Source organism: Orbicella franksi, chromosome 5, assembly GCF_964199315.1.
Source record: "Orbicella franksi chromosome 5, jaOrbFran1.1, whole genome shotgun sequence".
NCBI classification, from domain to species: Eukaryota; Metazoa; Cnidaria; class Anthozoa; order Scleractinia; family Merulinidae; genus Orbicella; species Orbicella franksi.
Window position 1 is genome coordinate 31,940,865 of NC_138149.1, and position 19,192 is coordinate 31,960,056.

General features: G+C 38.9%; 1 protein-coding gene across 1 annotated transcript; it reads right to left on the reverse strand.

Moving 5' to 3' along the window:
- Positions 1 to 507: 507 nt before the first annotated feature.
- Positions 508 to 19,097, reverse strand: LOC145488275 (putative protein disulfide-isomerase A4). The gene is made up of 36 exons (XM_081467104.1): positions 18,974 to 19,097; positions 18,709 to 18,838; positions 18,126 to 18,213; positions 17,395 to 17,469; positions 16,706 to 16,751; positions 16,328 to 16,420; positions 15,731 to 15,791; positions 15,421 to 15,488; positions 15,155 to 15,246; positions 14,839 to 14,907; positions 14,606 to 14,742; positions 13,626 to 13,693; positions 13,302 to 13,383; positions 13,083 to 13,095; positions 12,879 to 12,944; positions 11,878 to 12,017; positions 11,447 to 11,517; positions 10,998 to 11,062; positions 10,620 to 10,852; positions 10,021 to 10,088; positions 8,716 to 8,797; positions 8,402 to 8,414; positions 7,864 to 7,932; positions 7,218 to 7,381; positions 6,595 to 6,665; positions 6,032 to 6,113; positions 5,677 to 5,689; positions 5,002 to 5,070; positions 4,680 to 4,816; positions 3,920 to 3,987; positions 3,578 to 3,659; positions 3,079 to 3,091; positions 2,774 to 2,842; positions 1,998 to 2,140; positions 1,738 to 1,845; positions 508 to 1,444 (listed from the first exon to the last, which is right to left on the reverse strand). The coding sequence occupies exons 1-36, from the start codon at positions 19,019 to 19,021 to the stop codon at positions 1,257 to 1,259; spliced, it is 3,084 nt and encodes a 1,027-aa protein (XP_081323230.1). The 5' UTR covers positions 19,022 to 19,097; the 3' UTR covers positions 508 to 1,256.
- Positions 19,098 to 19,192: the final 95 nt, after the last annotated feature.

Genomic DNA, 19,192 nt, shown 5'->3' on the forward strand with positions numbered 1-19,192 from the left:
CAAAATCGTGATTACATGCATCACGTTTCTTTGAGGACCTCAGGCCCGTCCACACTGCGCAGGTGGAATTTAAAAACGCAACAATCACCGGTCATTTTGGATTTGTGTTTGAAGAAAACTCGGGCAGGGAAATCACATGATTATGGTGACGCCATCGTTTTCGAAAAGCTCTGTTTTCAAAATGTTTTCAGTCCACACGAAAGCGAAGAGCCGGCGTTTATCAATTCCTTCATTTTTAAGCAAAGAGCGTTTTCGAAAAGCTCCTTTTTCATGACGGATTAGTGTGGACGGTAGGCCCAACCGAAGAAATAAAGCTGCGTTTTCAAATTCCTCCAGCGTAGTGTGGATGGTACCTCAATAGAACGGTTTAACGTTTCCGTGAAAAATTGAATTGGTAGACACTTGGTAGACACTTGGTAGAGAAGATGTAAATAAATACTTTCGCAACCAACGTGACCTATGGTCATCTATGCGCTTGCAATATTGAATAAACGACAAGACAAGGTATAAAATACACTTTCATTTATTTCGATCTGCAATTTAGATCTAACGACACGACCATTTTCATGAGAAAAAACACTCCGTGAAAAAATGTGTGCTGAAAAATAGAGTTAATGTATTTAGTCTTCTTTACAGACGAAAAAGATTGTCACCTAACGTTCGCGGAAAAAGCGTTGTGTGACGACTACCTGATGTGTTGCATGACATCGATCTCTGGCATTGCCAATAATTTCTTTTGCAATAAACTTTGTTACTGTTTTAAGCGAGAGCTTCCTCGAGAAAGTTTCTCGGAAATTGTTTCCGTCTAAACACTAGCACTTGCTTTCACAAGTGTTCATTATATTAAAATCGTTAAAGCTTCGAGTAGAGTATTTTTTTGTGTGTGCTTTTCATTCCTGGAATAAATAGTCATAAAATTTCAAAATGGCTACGAAGGCTCCGTCGTAAAAAGGTAGAAATTTGCGAGTATGAATTTTGAGGAAAAAACTATCATGAGATGATTTCATAATTACTATAACGATCTAGTTAAGTAAAATGAAAAAAGGAAACCTGTGTAACAGGAGAGCCTAATTGGAAATAACTTTACTTCAGAGAACTTCGGTGTTCTTCGTAGAAATATTGGAAACGTTCGGCAATTACCGAGCAGGTACTCTCGGCCTTCTCGAATAGCATTTCGTGAAGAACATTGGTGTAACAAGGACTGAAGAGTATAATGTCAAGGAACTAATAATCTAGAATAAAACTACTATAACCAGTTAAAGTTCGTCTCTTTTGTCATCCGGCTTGCTATCAGGCTGATCAGGGGGGAGGGGGTTAGGAGGTGCCTTCATGAAGGCCAAAAAGTCTTGCTCTGTTCGGTCTCCATCGTATTCCACCACAAAAGAGCCATATCTGTAATATTTGATGGTCGGGTAACCGTTGACGCCTTGTTTGTCGCACAAATCTGTGTTGAAAAATTCAAACAAGTTTAAAGATCAAGACATTTCAAATTAGTCCTTCCCAGACCTTTTTCCATTAAATAGGTTCACGGAGTCGAGGTCTTATAGCAGCACGGGAATACCGAACACTTCCCAAAATTCCAAACGTCTTTCCAAACCCTTCCCATGGGCCTCCAGTTTCTGACGATTACCAGGGATTGGCAATGAGAATCGATTAAATGACATCATTCATTGCCCTGTAGCGGGTGAATCCTCGCTTTTATTCCTCAAGAATCTACAATAATTTTGACCGACTTACCGCTGTCTTGGGTGCAGTCCACAGTAGTAAACGCCTTGCTTGATTCATCGGCAAATGCTTCCGAAGCTTTTAGGAATTTGGGCTTTGCGTTCTGACAATGACCGCACCCTATATGCGAAAAGGAAACACGTTCATTGCTGTGCTTTGCAAATTTTGCCTCGTACCTCCCCTTTAACGTGTTAAGCATGCAAAAAAAGAAAAACCTATGTACAATTTAACCCAAGCATAATGTTAGTCGGGTCACTTTTCGTGTTACTTACATGGTGCGTAGAACATGACTATGACGTGCTCTGTTTGGGACAAGAACGTTTCAAAGTTTGCAGCCGTCAAGATCTTTAACCCTTCTGGTTCGACGTCTTTGCCAGCTTCCTTTTCGTCGGGTATATTGTGCGAACCGCTCATTCTACAAGAGAAAGATAACCAACGTAACCTTATCGCAAATTGCATGCGATACCCTCCATCTAAAGCCTACTTGAGCTCAATGTTAAATCACTTACTGAACACAACCAGAAGTTGTTACCGCTTTTAAAAACAACTTCGTAAAGACCCACGTCCAAAACTTTTGAAAGACAACAGGCCATTTTCAAGTAACCTTACGCCTCAGTTTCAAAACGAGTCCTCGTTCAAAACCTTTCAAAAGAAATGAGTTTGATTTGCATGAGAGTATAGGTGTTGGCGGAATACATTTCCATATGAATGGTTTCGGAGTCGGGGTCCATAAACTCGCAAAAAAAGAACGAGGCCAATATCCAGCCATCCTGACCGAAGCTTGGTCAATAAAGGATTTATTACATAGCTTTCGGGGGAATTTTTCTTGCGGGACACGGCGGGTAGTTCCGAGCGGGCAAGATGGCTCTATTTTGCCCGCTCGGGTAGCCAATCACAGCGCAGGATTTGATTCATCTTGCGCGCTCGCGGAGCTAACCATATAATAAAAAGAGATATAAGCAACTCGGAAATAAATTGTTTTCGTGGAACTTCAACCATGTGCAGTTAAATATTTAACTCAGGTAAAGAGCTAAATGAACAGACTTACGTTTTCATAAAAGTGACTAAGTCCTCCGCCGATCTGTCACCCTCGTATTCTTTATCAAATGCGCCGTTTCTACAAAATAATTACCTTATGGTTATAATTGTTTTAGTTTTAATTACTCAAAAAGCAATAAACAACTAAATTCTCCTTACAATATCAATCTATGTCAAGCACACAGGTGACGAGAATCAAGAAAATGATCAACTTTGTCGCATGTAGCCTCGAAGCGTCTTGTAAAGTGAAAAGACCTTAAAAATGTCATAACAGCAAATTGGAGTTCACAAACAAAGCAAATCGCTGTTACTTACTTGAAGTACCTCACTGATAGCCGGTCGAAGAAAAGAAATATGAAAAACAAAATAGACCAGAAAACATGTACAGGTAATGAGATCTGGTATAAAAATCGTGAAGTACTGTCAATTTAAATAAACAAGACCAGCGTACGAGGAACATTCAATTCCGTATGTTTAAAAAACTACGCCTGGTGCCAAATCTTTCAAACAGACAAGAAACTGAGTAGAATGAAAGCGGTGAACATGAGGGTAAAGCATCAATTTCAAGCTGATGTTAGCAACTCAGAAATACCATTTTCTCCGTGCGAAATTTGTGTTTTAAGGAGAGGAAGCTCTTCGCGACCGTTCGTGCAAGGCACTTCTGCATTTCGCAGAGCTACTTAGAACGCAAATATTCTTTAATGTACGCGGTACAATTCTTCATGGAAACTGCATCGTTAACTATAGAAAACGTAGCGCATTTTATACAAGAGCCTAAAGCAAGCTTAAATTATCAATAAGCGACGAAATTTACCTGTGGGATATCCTGCAATTTCCATTTGTTTACAGAAGGACCAGAATTGAGTGCAGTCAATGGCCGCTAACGCCACAGATGGCTACATGAAAGAAGAATTGGTGTTAGTCAATGATGCAACAAACTTAAACAACGAGGCAGAAATCATAGCTAGTCCTAGATAACAGAGAACACAACAAAAATGATGTGATTTTGTTGAACAGCTTTAAAAAATGACAGAAAAAAACATAAGGAAATGAAGGAAGCTTGCTATGGCGAGGCTGAAAATAGACCTGGTAAACATTTTCAATCATTGCTAAGAGCATTCTCCCCAAAGCTAAAATGTTCGTATGGATGACTTACCAGTTCCTCACTCAGGATCTCTGCGGCTTTGAAGTAGTCTGGCTTCATGGATTTACAATAACCGCAGCCTTAGGAGAAAAAAAACAGGTCTGTACAACACAATTAAATACTAATCATCAACAACGCTCACTTCCACATTATGATCTTAAAAGGCCACTTTCGAAATACTATAGTCCTAACTTGGTGAGGAGGCTTAGGGGAATATGATAAAACAAGAGAAATCATTCGTCACTCTCGATGTTACTTCTTTTCCTTCACTCCCTGAAGTCTGGGTGCCATGTTAGAATTTTAATAATCCAAAAAAGGACTTATTTCAGGCATCAAGTTTTGCTAAATATCAAAACATTTAAAATGTTCTTTCTATTTCCGGTAAACCAATAAAAGGCTTGTATCAATTCTTTTGACTGACACGTGAACGCCAGCTGCAAAGCACGTGGTGCTTTATATGTTACCCTGGCTACCGATAAGTCTGAGGCTGGATCGGAAGTAAAGAATCAAGCGTAAAGTAATTTGGAGTGCAGGCAATCAACTCAAGTATTTCTTTTGAGCGTTAGCCCTGGAAGGGAGGGCCTCGGTGGGATTCGAACCTACAACTCCAAAACGTGCAAAATTGCGGTGGGAATTCGTTGCAAGTTTTGCCAATAAGTTGTTCTGTCTTCTGCTGTTGACAAAAACAGTCTACCTAAAATACATTCCCAAACCGTAATCAAGGGCCTATGTATAAGGATTTTAAACCGATCAAAGTTAACAGTTTACTTACGAGGATTGAACAGCATGACCAGCACTGAGGAATGTTCTCCTATGAATTTATCCCACGTCTCGTTCGTAAGGAAATGCACCTTACCAGGCTCCTTACTCCAGTCGGGTGGCGGTGGAGGTGGGGCGGGCTTCTGGGGACTGGAACACAGTATGTCTCTTGGTGTTAGAATTACTTTGCAGCTAAAAAAGCTCTTCAAATATTCAGTGATGCATAATCTATTTTGGTTGCTTTTTCTAGGACCGCCAGGGAATGCTGAACAAAATGTCGAAAGGAAAACTATCTTCAATTCTTTTCAGGAGCTATTTCAACCGCTTCTACTTACTCTTTCATGAAAGCGAGCATATCTTCAGCTTTCCTTTTCTTGGCGTACTTAAAGGCAAACTCGCCATCCCTGTAAACCGTAAAGGAATGAACACTGTATCAGTTCATATTCTGGTCAGGATAATCAAACAGTCTTTTCGTCATCTTCCGACGAGGTAAGACACTATGAAGTCTCCGTATTAGCGGTGACGTGTACATATCTCTCGTAAAACTACAACTGTCGCGATTTTTAAGCTGTTTAATAATTTAACCTTTCGCAAATCCAATAAATTTGTACAGTTGGACCTCGCTTATTCGAACTCGGTTATTTGAAATTCCCCGTTATTTCGAATTCAAAACTATTTCTCTTGGATTTGCCCTTCAGTCATTGACTATCGGCCATTTCGAACGCTCGCTATTTCGAACTATTTTTTGTTTTTCTTGAGAGTTCGAAATAGCGAGGTTCGACTGAAATCACAGCCAAATGAGAACAAGCCGAGAAGGTAAGACTGTGAGAAGGGCGTTTAATCAGATAAGTTCAATAAAAGCACAAGAATAGTACTGGAAATCTTGTTGAGTCATTCCAGGATCATTTGGATGTCGTACGATTCGGCGAATTAAGCAGGTGTCTGATTTTTAGATAGGAAACAAAATTACGAAAAAAGTTCTTACTTTGTTACTTACTTACAATACTTACTTGAAGTATTTCACTGTTCCATTTGAATTCAAAAGAAGGGAAAGGAAAAAAGGTAATTTTAATACTGCCAACTTTCAACAACTACAACAACAACAACAAGTGAAGCATTACAAATTTCAGTTCAAAGCATTTCTAAACATTAACATGTCCGCTTCGTCTTTTTTCGTCTAAGGAAAAGGGAATGAAAGTGAATTGTAAAGGGAATTTAGGTAAAAACTAATTTAATGTACTTAACACAGGGCCTAACAAGTTCACGAACAAGACAAAGTGAAGTTAGACTGGATGACACATAACTAAATCATCTATTCACGAGTTACTGTACTGATCTGCGCATGACAGGAAGTGATGTACTCACATGTGGGATAACGCTTGGCTTCCTGTTCAGTGCAGACTTCTTTCTCCGCAGTGCAATCTACTGCGCCTAGGCCACCAGGAATCTACCGAAGAAAAACATTTATTAACTGAAGAATATTTCGCGGACGCTACAATAAAGACTCATAATCACAAATAGACAGTCAGAGACACACGGGGTGCACAAAACTCCGTGAGTCAAATACTTCGTAGCTGGGTTCACACTCATTTTCTAGACTGAAAAATGTATTTACTACGATTATCAGTTGAGTAAGGCGAGACGAAAGTTTGGTCACCAAGTTTTAACGTAAAAATCGTGTTGTTGTCACGAGCAACTGGCTCCGTATCCGTTGGCAACTTGTCCGCCTTTGACGTCAATTGGCAGCAAAGCGCGCGAAATTGTAGGCGACGCGACAGGCGACCAACGGCTGTTGATATTGTTACCAACGGAAACGAGGTAAGTTGCCCGTGACAACAACACGATTTTTACGTTAAAACTTGGCGACCAAACTTTCGTCCCGCCTTACTCAACTGATAATCGTAGTACATGATTGTTTATTTAGTCACCTTCTTCTTAGTGTTGATTTCCTTGGCCACTTGAGAAAATTCGGGTTTGATTTTCTGGCAGTGTGGACACCCTGTTTTAATCAAAATAAATAAACAAATAAACAAACAAAATAGAACAACGAAACGACGTTATAAATGAACGAATAAATTTACCAATCAATGACGGAAATAAAAAAAAGAAAAAACATAAATGAACACTTATAAAGGATTGCTGAAAGTAACATTCAGCTATATGATGCCCCAAACAAGTCGCGGTTGATTCCCAATATGGTGGCAATTGGCTTCCTTCCCAAATCAAACCTTTTGATTTCCTTGTTGCCTGTATTCCTATATTAACTGGCCAGAGAGCAAAAACTTATGAATTGAAGAAGTGCCTGGTTGATCTGCTCTACTTTAAAACCTCTATTTTGATTCGTTCTTGTTACTGCACCTCTTTCGTTCTTAGGGCTAGAGGAATTGTTTGTGTTTTTTATTTGTTGTTACGTTTCGCTAATTATAAACTTGAAGGTAATTGGTGCAGGTCGCCCTTATGTGGTAGCCGGGGGAGGGGGGGGGGGGGGGATCTTGAAAGTACGGCAATTCTGCACTGGCCATAAGCCTGGCATGCAAGATTTATAACTTACATGGAGCGTAAAACAGGATTAAAGCAGAGCTGTGAGTCTGGATAAACTCCCGGAAAGTGCTCCCTGTTAAATGAACCACATCAGTATCCTCGTCACTCCAAGCAGGTTCAACCGGTTTTTCAGGTTTGGCTGGTTTGGCGTCAGCTGATGCTGAATCTTCTTGACTACAACAAGAACAACAACAGCGAATTGTAAGAAATGGCCTGTATTCTGGCTACACGCATTACTCATTGAGGAGTTCGATAAGTGGCCGAATAGGTCGAACCCTGGGCTTGAAAATACTCTAATGATCTCGGTTCCACTTGTTGAGACGTGTTGTTCTAGTCGTGTTGTTCGAGTTGACGTCCACTGCTGAGCTTGAAAAATAGCCATCAAATGGGGAAAAAACACTAACCAGGCCTTCTTCTGTTGAAAAGTTGACACAAAACGATTTAAACAGGCGAGCTGGCAAAAAAAGAGTTTATCGCCTTTTGACGTCAACACAAGCGAACAACCCATTTCAAGAAAATTTGCTGCAGTGTTCTGTGGTCTATGGCTACTATATAAATCAGCGCATGTTATGGCATGGTTGCATTAAAAAAAGAAATAAAAAATAAAAAAATAAAAAAATAAATCGCCCTTTCCCTGTAGTGAATTTTAAACTTACATCAACAAGAAGTCTACAATATCCTCCTTCGCCCTCGCTTTTCTGTATTCCGTAGAAAACTCGCCCTTCCTGTACAAGACAAAGATGGCAATTCAATTATCTAAAAATGCCTTTCATAACAATAAATCACTTGACTTTTCTAACACCAAAATGATTGTTTATGGGCACGTTAAGTCTACATAAGAGCCAAGTGGACCGTCAGGCCGGAGCTTATCCCAGTTTCTGTAGCATGAAGTGCCTAGGAGTATTTCTACTCTCCCCTGGATGGGATGCTAGTCCATCGCTGGATTACCCCAGCATTAAATTCGCCGGTACCCATTTATAAACCTGTGTGAAGAGAGGCACTGTGAGAGTAAAGTGTCTTGCCCAAGAACACAACGCAATGTCCCCGGCCAGGGCTCGAACCCGGACCGCTCGATCCAGAGACGAGCGCGCTAACCATGAGGACATCACGCCTCCCAGATTGTTCATACGCTCAGGAATTCAACTGAAATCATCAAGAGTGCAGCTACAGTATTTACCAAAAATATAACCTTACCTGAAGTATTTAACTGTTTGTTTTTTCAGTTTTCCAGTCACGTGCAAAGAAAAAACAGAATTGTTAGACCAAGAAAGAAAATGACAAGAAATCTTCCAATGTAGTTAAAATCTTTGGGACTGGCCAGCGAAAGGAAAGTCCACGGAAACACACACGTGTAATGTTATAAAAAGTGCCCTTTCACTCCTCCCCGCCTGAACAATAAAATCTGTAATCGCACATCTAAAGGGTGGCTAAACAAGCGATTCCCAAAATGCGCTACTAAAAGTCGCCAGTGAAAGCAAAACGTGAAATCGGTACATGATTGAGCTTACTTGTAGGGTATCCTCCAATGTCAAATTTCTTCGCCAGTGATTTCTCTTTAGTACAGTCCACCGCTGCAAGCACGCTACGAGCCTGCAGTGATCAAAAGAAAACAGAAATAAACGGTGTGATAAATGATTTTAGAAAATAGCTTAAAGAAAACACGCGCGGTGATTGGTTTAATCTGGTGTTTCTATTAAGGTCATTCCACTGAAATAGAACCTGCACTGAGATTTTTGTGAAACTTTGCTTATTGATTGTTTATATTATAGGAACTCAAATTTTGAAATAAAAATGAGGGGTCCCCATGTTCGATTAGGAGCAACAGCACCTTGTTTATACCCATTAAATCCTTATAACAGCACTATGATTGTAGTCACGATTGCTTGCTAAATTCACGTTTCCGACGATTGTTTTTTGTTCTACACTGCGAATTGGTCCATATTTATTTTACAGAGAGAAATCTATTACTCATTTCAAAAAAACAGAAAAAAATGATAGGTCACCATACTCGTTTGCGAGAAAATGACGATTTACCTCCATGGCGAGGTCCAGCCGTAAAGAAAAAGCCGCCATTTTTTAATGCGCGCGCGCTAATCACGCGTGAAACTATGCGCAGTAGGGATGCGCAATGCAATACTGGGGAATGACCTTAAGCAATTAGATTATGAGCTCGAGATTTCTATCGCGTGACAGTTGCCGAGGCATAGAAATCGAGAGCGAATAATCTAATTGTTTTAGTATAAATCGTTCAAAACGTTTTCTCAATCCTCTTCACAGACACCTCGAAAACGCAAAGAAACGGCCCTCATTTTGACAATAATCGCACACTTCTAGGCTACTCACTATCTACAACAGAATAGATAGTGAGTAGCGTAGCCAATCAGCGAACGACATTCGTAATATAGAACGCTAGCAGATTTATACTAAAACTCGATAGGGCATGTGTTTCTATTTCTTAAATGGAGTGCAGTTTTAAGGCACGCTGGCTTTACTTTTGGAGTGCTAGACAAGAGAAACATAGGTAGGAGGTAACCACTTGGAGTTTGAGCCCAGCCCATGGTGTTCTTGGACAGAACACTTTATTCTTGCTTGCCTCACTCCATCAATGATTAAGTCGTCTACATCAGTACATGTGGATTGTCAGCCGAGCGTAACACTTGACAAACTGCTGGAATCAATTTGTGATTTACTCACCCAGGGTGAGTAGCAACACCCTTTCGCTTTACGTGGCTGCGTTACTTTTGAGTTAAGTGCCAGTCTTACAAATAGCAATAATTGGAGAAGAAATTTCCCTCCTAATTATGTATACGCACGTTTTTGCTCTGCAACTCTTGTGCGGCCTCGCTGTATGCTGGTTTCATTGCTTTGCAGTGACCACACCCTGAAATACGAATGAATATGTTCCAGTTGAAACGTGAGTAAAGGTCTCGCCTGTTGTACCCTAAGAAGAAAAACACTGAACACTCCTCTATGGAGCTCGCTCATTGTTAAGCAACCTGAGAATACATAAGCCGCCATCGTTGTTCTTTGTGGTAAGTACATCACATCCATAAATAGTAATATCAAAAATCTTGCTTCTAGTTTGTGATCGTTTAGTGATATTCCAGTCATTTACTTACTGCAAAACCATTATAGCTCTCTCACTGGAATGGTGATAAACCAAACAAAGAAGTCTCAGAGGACTTTCGTGTTGTTGAAACGATGGAATCCCACTTTCTCGAAGTTACCCTCTCCTCAGTTGAACACTGCAATTTGATCCCAATTTCTCAAACTATTCGAGGTTTCAAATCAATTTCGTTTCCGCCTTGGAGGTTCAAAAAATTGAATTCCACAGTTCCTTAAAATAAATTGCTTGGTAAAACTGCCGAAATTCAAACAGCTAAATTAATCTGACACTCATAACACAACTTACATGGTGCATAGAACATGACAAGAACTGAATCGTGAGTTTTCATAAAGTCATCAAAAGTATCGTCAGTTAAATGAGTGACGTAGCTTGGAATGTCTTTCCATTCTGGCTCAGGGGGTGGAGGTGGGGGACCCTCACTAGGGTCTTCCATGAACTGGATAAAATCCTTAGCCACCCGACCCCCAGTGTACTTGAAGTCCTTCTTGCCATAGTTGAAGTAACGAAAAGTGGGGTATCTGAAACACAACAGAATGAACAATCAAAATATAAATTCTCCTTTCAGTGTTCACACAGTTCCATGGAAACAGGTGATGAGAATAAAGAAAATAATCAACCTTCAGTATCAAAGATCAAGAAAGGATAATAAAAGGCAATTCATACCCATGGACATCATACTGGCTACACACAGCACTGTGAACTGTACAGTCAACAGCAGCATAAGCAACCTGATCAGTCAACAAGAAAAGCAATATTTGTCACTATTAAACCATAATATTATTACACCATACTAATCCAGTTCTGGCCCTCTCTCTGCCACACAACACATGTGCAACAGAGAGTTCAGAGGGCCAGAACTAGACTAGATGCCATACAGGCATAAAGACACTTGAAAGTGCCACTTGCTACTCATATTTTCAGATAATTTGCTATCAATATTTATCTATGATGGAGACTGAGAAACTAGTTACAGAGATAAAAAACATTTTGTTTGCCATATAGTTCTAGTACAGAAAAGACTTTGCTGCTTCCCATAATAAAGCACAACAATTATATCATTTTTCCAAAACAGGAAATGAAACACCACACAGAAACGAAGATAACTTCCTTGCCTTGTTGTTGTCTGCATCATGTTGGGCAGCATCCATAAATTCTGGTTTAGCTTTCTTGCAGTGACCACACCCTAACACAGATACAGGACATAACACATTTGAACTTGTCTTAACATAAACACAGCACACTTAAACTTGACACATGTGAAACCAAGGGTGCTTACCATTTACAAAAACCATCCGGTAGGAAATTTCAGGCATAAGCATTAAACAATTGAATGCCATGTTGCGGGAGAAGGAATTGCTATAAAGTATATCGACATCAGCTAGAGAGACTTAAAAGAGCAGAAAAATAGCATCACCTCAAATCACGGCCCATATCTTCTGAAGCTTCCCAAACGGAATAGCGCGAACCATTTGATTTTCCAACTGGAATTTCTGGTTTTCCCATGTAAATGGTAAGTACCCCAACATTTAAGTCTGCTACTTACATGGAGCATAAAACATGACCAAGACATGTTTCTTCTTCTTAAGAAAGCCTTTGAATGTCTCATCTGTAAGGTGCTTCACCTCACTGGGGATTTCACTCCAATTTTTCTCTGGGGGAGGGGGAGGGGGTGGCTCCTTTGGACTGGAGAAAGGAAGAAGATAAACACAGATCATCTACTGATTCCTTTATGGCAATGCAATTGAGACTATGGACTTGGCAGTCATGTTTAAATGGCACTGCCCATTAGGTACACTACATGTAAGTTCACTTGACATTGTGTTATGTCTTTGTGAACTTAAGACACTTTTAATTACTCGTAGTATTGTACTTTTCTCTACAAAATTAGTACTGGCATGTTTTTGGAACAAACTGCAAAAAATACTACCAAGTAACCTTCAAGGACTAGGATACCATCTGGGGGGAGAAGCAAATGTACCTCTGCATGCAATAACCAAAGTTTAGTGCCAGCACTGATGAATGGTCAGAGTTTTCCAATCGTTATTTATTATCAAAAGTCTTCAGTGGTCCAATTCCACAGTAAGTATGTGACCAGTGGTAACATGATCAAAACTCTCTCTCAATTAGTTCCGACCAGTTCTGATAGTGATATGGCTGGAATAAGAAAATCAACTGGCTGGCGTCAGAGTTCTGCAATAATTATGTATCAAGTGCTAATTCTGCATAGACATTTGTACGAATACAAGCTTCTCATGCTTGCCACTTACACTGTACATGCACGTGCATCTAATACAGTGCTCGAAGTTGCAACCACTGGGGTTGCCAATGCAACAGATTTTTCTCACTGACGACTAACTTTTCATGCTTTTCACTGAAATACTTTTGCTGGTAACTAAATCTGAAAACTTAGGGGCAAGCTGGCCCCAAGGGTTTTTACCAAAAAGTCAAGCCCTGTAATAGGCAACTCCACTTTAGAATCTGCAAGACATCATATTCACGCGGTGTGCTTTCTTAAATCACAATATGATCACAGCTCTTACTTACTCCTTCATAAATTCAACAATCTTATCAGCTGTTCTCTCATTCACATCAAAGGCAACTTCACCGTCTCTATAAATCAGTGATAACGTAACAAAAAATGGTTTTCAACTCTAGCTGTAAAAACATATTTTTAAATATTAACAAAATTAACAAAACTTGAACACAGGAAACTTTAAGAACTGAAAAAGTTAAGAACTTTAAACTTACTTGAAATATTTCACTGCAAATAAATAAGAAAAGAAAAAAAAATCCATTAATTGAGGAACAAAGCTATGACAAAATTGAGACCACAGTGGCAGTGTGAAAATTATTTTCAATACAGTACTTGTAAGTACTTATTCACCACGACTAGAGATAAGTGAAAAACAACAATAATTTCGATAAGATTTTTACCTGCAAGTCAGTGAATACAGTGACATTTTTTACCTGTTGGGTAGCCCTCAATATTGAATCTTTTTGCTACTTCTTTTGCTTTTGTAGCATCTACTGCTGCTAGAATACCTGACACCTAAAATGAATAAACTCTTCGTCAACACGTCAGAGGAACACAACAGTTGGGATCTCTCAGAATGATATTACGATAAATATTCACATCTTTCAACAACAACTTAATTATGGTGTACAAGCAAAAATCTGAGCACTGTGTTCTAGGACTCAAGATTATATAGACAGAACTACATGTACATATATGCAGCACTTTTAAGCACAAAACTAAAAGATAGAGTAACATAAACTATTTACTGGCGATACCTCTTCATCCTTCATAGTCTTAGCAGCATCAGTGTACTCTGGTTTCATAGCTTTGCAGTGACCACACCCTAAGATTCAATAAAAACAAGATTCAGTATCTTAAAAGCCATGAGCAGTAAGCTAGTGACAGGTTAGCAGATGTTTAATCTATCATCAGCGTGGACAGGCTAGGGTGGCACAACACACTGTGTCTTGTTCCGAGGGCATTCTGTCCCATCTGACCTCACCCACCCACTCACACTCACTCACTCATCCGCATCAGGACCATGAGGACTCTTGACGCTGGCCAGAAAATCATGCCATCCACGTCTGAGCCCAATGCAGCAGCAGCTGCCCATGTGTGCCATCCAGGCTTGTTCCTGTCCTTCTCCACAGTTCTTCTCCACATCTCTCTTGGCCGACCTCGCCTCCTCTTACCTTCAGGTGCCCACGTCAGTGCAGTCCTCAAGATGTTGTCAGGACTCAATACTCAATACTCAATACATGCCCTAACCATCGCCATCTTCTCACTCGTATAAGGACTGACACTAGCATACTCCCTGTGGCTTCGTACAGCTCTTCGTTGCTCAGATGGTTGGACCAGAATCTCACCCACTAACCCACCCACTAACAATGGAGAACTTAAGCAAACCACAATGGCAATGCCAACAAGAATGCCACCAAACAAAAAGGCTTTATCAGTGAGTAGAACAATAGCTGTGCAGGTGTGCTATAAGTCTTTGTACATTTCTTTGCCATCCTCTGCACAACAACAATGTGAAATGACTAAGTTCTGCCTATTTATTTGGAATTGAACACTGACATTACAGACATTACATAATCAAATTGAGCAAGTTCTGAGACCTATAGATACTCTGAACAGATCTAATTCCGTAAGATATTAAATTATTTTATTTTTTACAAGGAGTTGTTGTCAGGGTCGCAGTTGTCAGTGCTCAAGTTCTCATATCATGCTGAAAGCAAGTTTCAAAGATACTTACACGGAGCATAGAACATGACCAGGACTGAAGGATTGTTAGCAATAAAGTCGTCAAATGTGTCATCTTTAAGATGGATGACTTCACTGGGTACGTCACTCCATTCTTCTTCTTTAGGGGGAGGAGTTGAAGGTGCAGGGCTAAAATGAAACAAAAATCACTTTATTGTACTGCAGTTTTAAAACCCAAAATAGGGTCTGGCTTCCAAGGAGAAACACAGCTTTTACATTACTCACTTTCTCATCCACTCTACAAGAGAATCTTTGTCATGTTTTCCTGAATAACGATACTTTTCTTCACCACCTCTGAAAAAGTCATATTAATGATAGAAAAGGGGTCAAAAGTAGGTTAAACTATGCTAATAAGAACAGCATAATATGTACAGAATTTCCAACTTTTAATGCCCGCTTCAAACAGACACTTCTTTCACTGGGCACACACTGACATGTGCACATAGTCCCAAAGGTATCTGGACACTTAATATCTACTGTGATTTAACTTTAATGCAAATTTAAATATTTATTAATTAAAATAGTATATTAAACATCTTACTCAAAATATATCAAAGTCGGAAATCCAGTGATGTTGAATTGCTCTCTTATAGGATATCCTTCGTATGTGTCTACATCCATACCAGCCATTATCTGATGGAGAAAATAGTTTGTGACTTAACTTTATTACGTTTTGAAATAAATACATGAAGGCAACTGCATTAAAATATAAACAATCACTACAGACGAGAGGTTGGTCACACAAATTTATTTAATATAATAAGATCCAATTTACTATATCTAACATTTGATATTGTTAGGACTCACAGCCTCTCCTTTGAGTTCAGTAGCTGCCAAAGCAAAGTCAGGTTTTAACTTCTTACAATATCCACACCCTGCAGAGGAAACAGAAGCAATGAATAACAACAAAGTACAAGGGAATAATTATATGAAAGATCATATCTTTGAACTGCAGAAAAAGATGTGAAGACATGATTGATCATTACAGTTAAACACACGACATCCAGGCATGGATCATGACATTGTTGTTATATAAAAAATAATGAAAGCCATATCTGAAATCACAGGCACATATAAAATTGTTATGTACAAGGTTTTGGAAGACAGTTCAACTTACATGGAGCATAGAACATGACCATAGCTGGTTTCTTCTCTTTTGTTGTCAGTTTAACAAATTCCTGCAAAAATAAAATAATTATATAATTAAGAATAACATTGCGCAGTTCCAGAAAATATCCCCCCACAAGAGGGATTGGAATTTCCTGGGGAGTGGGGGGTTCTGTAACACCAAAAAATTTAAAGAAATATATAAAGCTTAATTGGAATTTCCAGAGGGGTTTGGGTGGTCTTAGAAAAAAAAAAAACTTCCGTGGGGGAATAAAATGGGTAATTAATAATGATAAAACTTATATATATTTTTATTTGACCTCGACTGCTGTGATTAAATATTTCCACCATGGCTATCGATATCAGGGCTGCCATTAAGGGTTGTAACCCCCAACACCTGTTACAGCTGAGTATGCTTGCTTTTCCCTTGATGCTATTAAAGAAATTACCTGTTGTTGAAAGAATTCATCCACAAAGTATGGAGTATGGGAAACATCAATAGAAGAACTTCCAGGTTTTCATGCACCCTTGTATAGCTGATTTAATTGGTCAACTTGAAAAATCATGACAAGTTTGAAATGTTTAGAACTTCACATAATTTACTAACCCCTCTAGTGTGAATATGCTGTACATCCTCTGTGCCTTCTTCTTCCTCCCATGGCATCTCTCCCAAAGGATCATTCAAAAAATTTATCATTGACTGCAGAGATACAAAGGTTATTTTCAAAGGACAAAAGTCAAACATGGAATATCAACATCACTGTGCTAATACAGTGTACTGCCTCAGCATAGCACAGTGTTCTGATGTCTCTAGTACGACAGCAAATCTATACAGTTTTAATAACCAAACTTTTACACAGACTGTATATACAATATTAGACTTCTTGTTCTCAGAGATACCTGTATCACATTGCCCAGCCCTAGATAAACTTAAACACTACATCGACAACAGTGTCACTATCGTAGGATAAAACACTTAGTATACCTTAACCGTATTCTTTCTATCATAATCTTTATTGAAGTTCCCATCTCTGCCAAATTGAAAAGAATGACTAAGATTTAGATCTCCTGGAATCTTTAAAGTACAGCGAGGGTTAGGTGTATCGGGGGGAAGGGGGGGGGGGGGGAGAACAAGGTAACTAGGGTTAGTACAAGGTAAGGGAAAAAATGAGAAGGGAGAATAGAAAAAAGATCTTCATCAAAAGGGTAGCTAGGATGTGTAGGGAAGACATAATAATTTATTTTGTGAGAGCGGGATGGTGTGGTCAGTTTGAAAGATTGGAAGGTGCTCAGGAATGTACTGATGGTAACATGATAGTAGGAGTAGAGGGTATATGGGTGATATAAAGAATATGTGGGGAAGAGGAGCAAGTAGGCTCTTTTGGAAATGCTTACTATTGATAAAACAAAACTGTAAAATAAACGTACTGCTATCTGTCTATTAGATTTGACTCTCACATTGAATCTCAACTCAGAGGTATGCACAAGTGACATAACTTGTGAAAGATGGAAATATTCCTAGTTACTTCATTCTTTTCAGCTATTTTTTTCCTTTTTATAAGTATAGGTATAAGGATTTTTAATGAAACTAACAACCAATTGAAAGTGCAGCAATTATCTGCAAAAGTTTGCACAGGTACATGTAGTTTAGCATTACCTAAGGTTTAAACTTACTTGTAATGCTTAAGCACAACAGGTTGTGGTGAAACTTTAAGCTTCTTGCATAATTTTTTGGTATCTTTGCTTTCCCTATGAAGACATACAAAACAAATTGTAAGTTCTCTAGACAAGTTTTGGAAACAGTAGAAGATCTAAAGGTGCTGGAAGGTAAAAGAGAGAAGATAAGACCACCCTTACTTAAATTGGGGGAGGGAGGGGGGCGGGTTGAGGAGGTTGGGGTAGAAGGGAAGGTTGCTGGACCCAGGCTTCCCCTAGTCCACAGCTAAGTACACAAAATAGTTTGGATATCTGGGCAGTAATCTAGACATAATTTCTCAGATCCAGATTCTCTTTTAGAGAGGATAAAGGCTTTCTATGCTAGGTTTTGGACTTGTATATCCAAGAAAGGCCTTTGGGCTATAAGATAATAGCCCCATTTTCCCTCAAGGCAGCACAACCTAGAGTAGCTATTTTCTCTGCACCCAGGTTTTGTTTCTCAAACTTGCACCCATGAACGTGGAGGTTAGTGCACTAAAGTTTCATCTACTATACAAGAAGGAGAAAAACGTATTAAGATTGGAATACAATGCATATATTAAAAATGTAAGAAATGTATCAACTTGACAATTTAAATATCATTATTTTTTTACAACAGTGACAATATGAGTAAGAGTGATTTATGATAATTACTGCAGGTGTTCGTTGCTTTTATCTTCAGCTGTCTAGATCATTTAAATACAACATACCCACAATTTATATATGCTATCGTTCCTTTTCCTCTAATTTCCTCAGCAACTTGTGCCAGAACTCCAAATCTACTTGAAGCATCACGTTCTGCAAAAAGAATTGTTTGACAAAGCAGCTTGCAATTAACACTAAACGCGGTAATTTTTTTCCGGTTTCCAGGGTGACTTTGATATATTTTAGAAATCTAGACGAGTGCAAACCCAAAGAATATCACCAAACGTGCATAATGACTCATGCGAGTCCTAACATTCAATATTTGGTCTGGAAAAAATATTGGAGATATTTGTGCGATGCAACTAACATCCCCGAAATTTCCACTCGGGAACAGACTTCGTACAAATATTTCTGATCACGCAGTGACCTAGGGCTAAATTAAGGCTAATTTTGAACTTGAAAATTCAAATTTAGTGAAATAAACATGGTTATTAAGCTGTAATATAATACTGCCTCAAATAGGATAAGTTCTTTTTCACAAAGGAAATAAGAAACGTCAATTAAGCTTAATAGTAGCTATATTGTTTTTAAATATTTTCTACGAATTCCTTCAAACAGTGCATTCGATTTGGTCAACGTAAAACTCACCACTCTGAGCAAACAAAACTAGTAAATTCGTGTGAGTCCTTTGTAATTTCTTGAATGGTTTTATATCATTTACTTCTACGATCGAGCTCCTGTCCACCTTTTTCTTGGCCTGAAGGGATGGTCCCACGAGCTGTTAAAGTATAAAACTGCAAATTTACCACCGTATGAAATTCACTCAGGAAATCAACAGCATGTAAAATTAAGGGTTGTTAAGAATGTAATTGGTTAAAATCTAGAACAAAGAAAGGACAATAAGTATACTTACAAATGCTAGAAAAAGAAGCTTGGTTAACCCGTAATTTTTCTTCCCCATGTTTATGGTGTGAACTAAAATTCGTGTTTACTACGATCCCACGAGTACAAAATTTCTCGATACAAAAGCGATGTTTTGCCACGTGTGACTGGAGACTGGGCAGAACAGATTCCCTGGAGAGTACAATTTTCAAAGAGTAATTCTTATTGGTTATTTTTAACAAGGGTGATT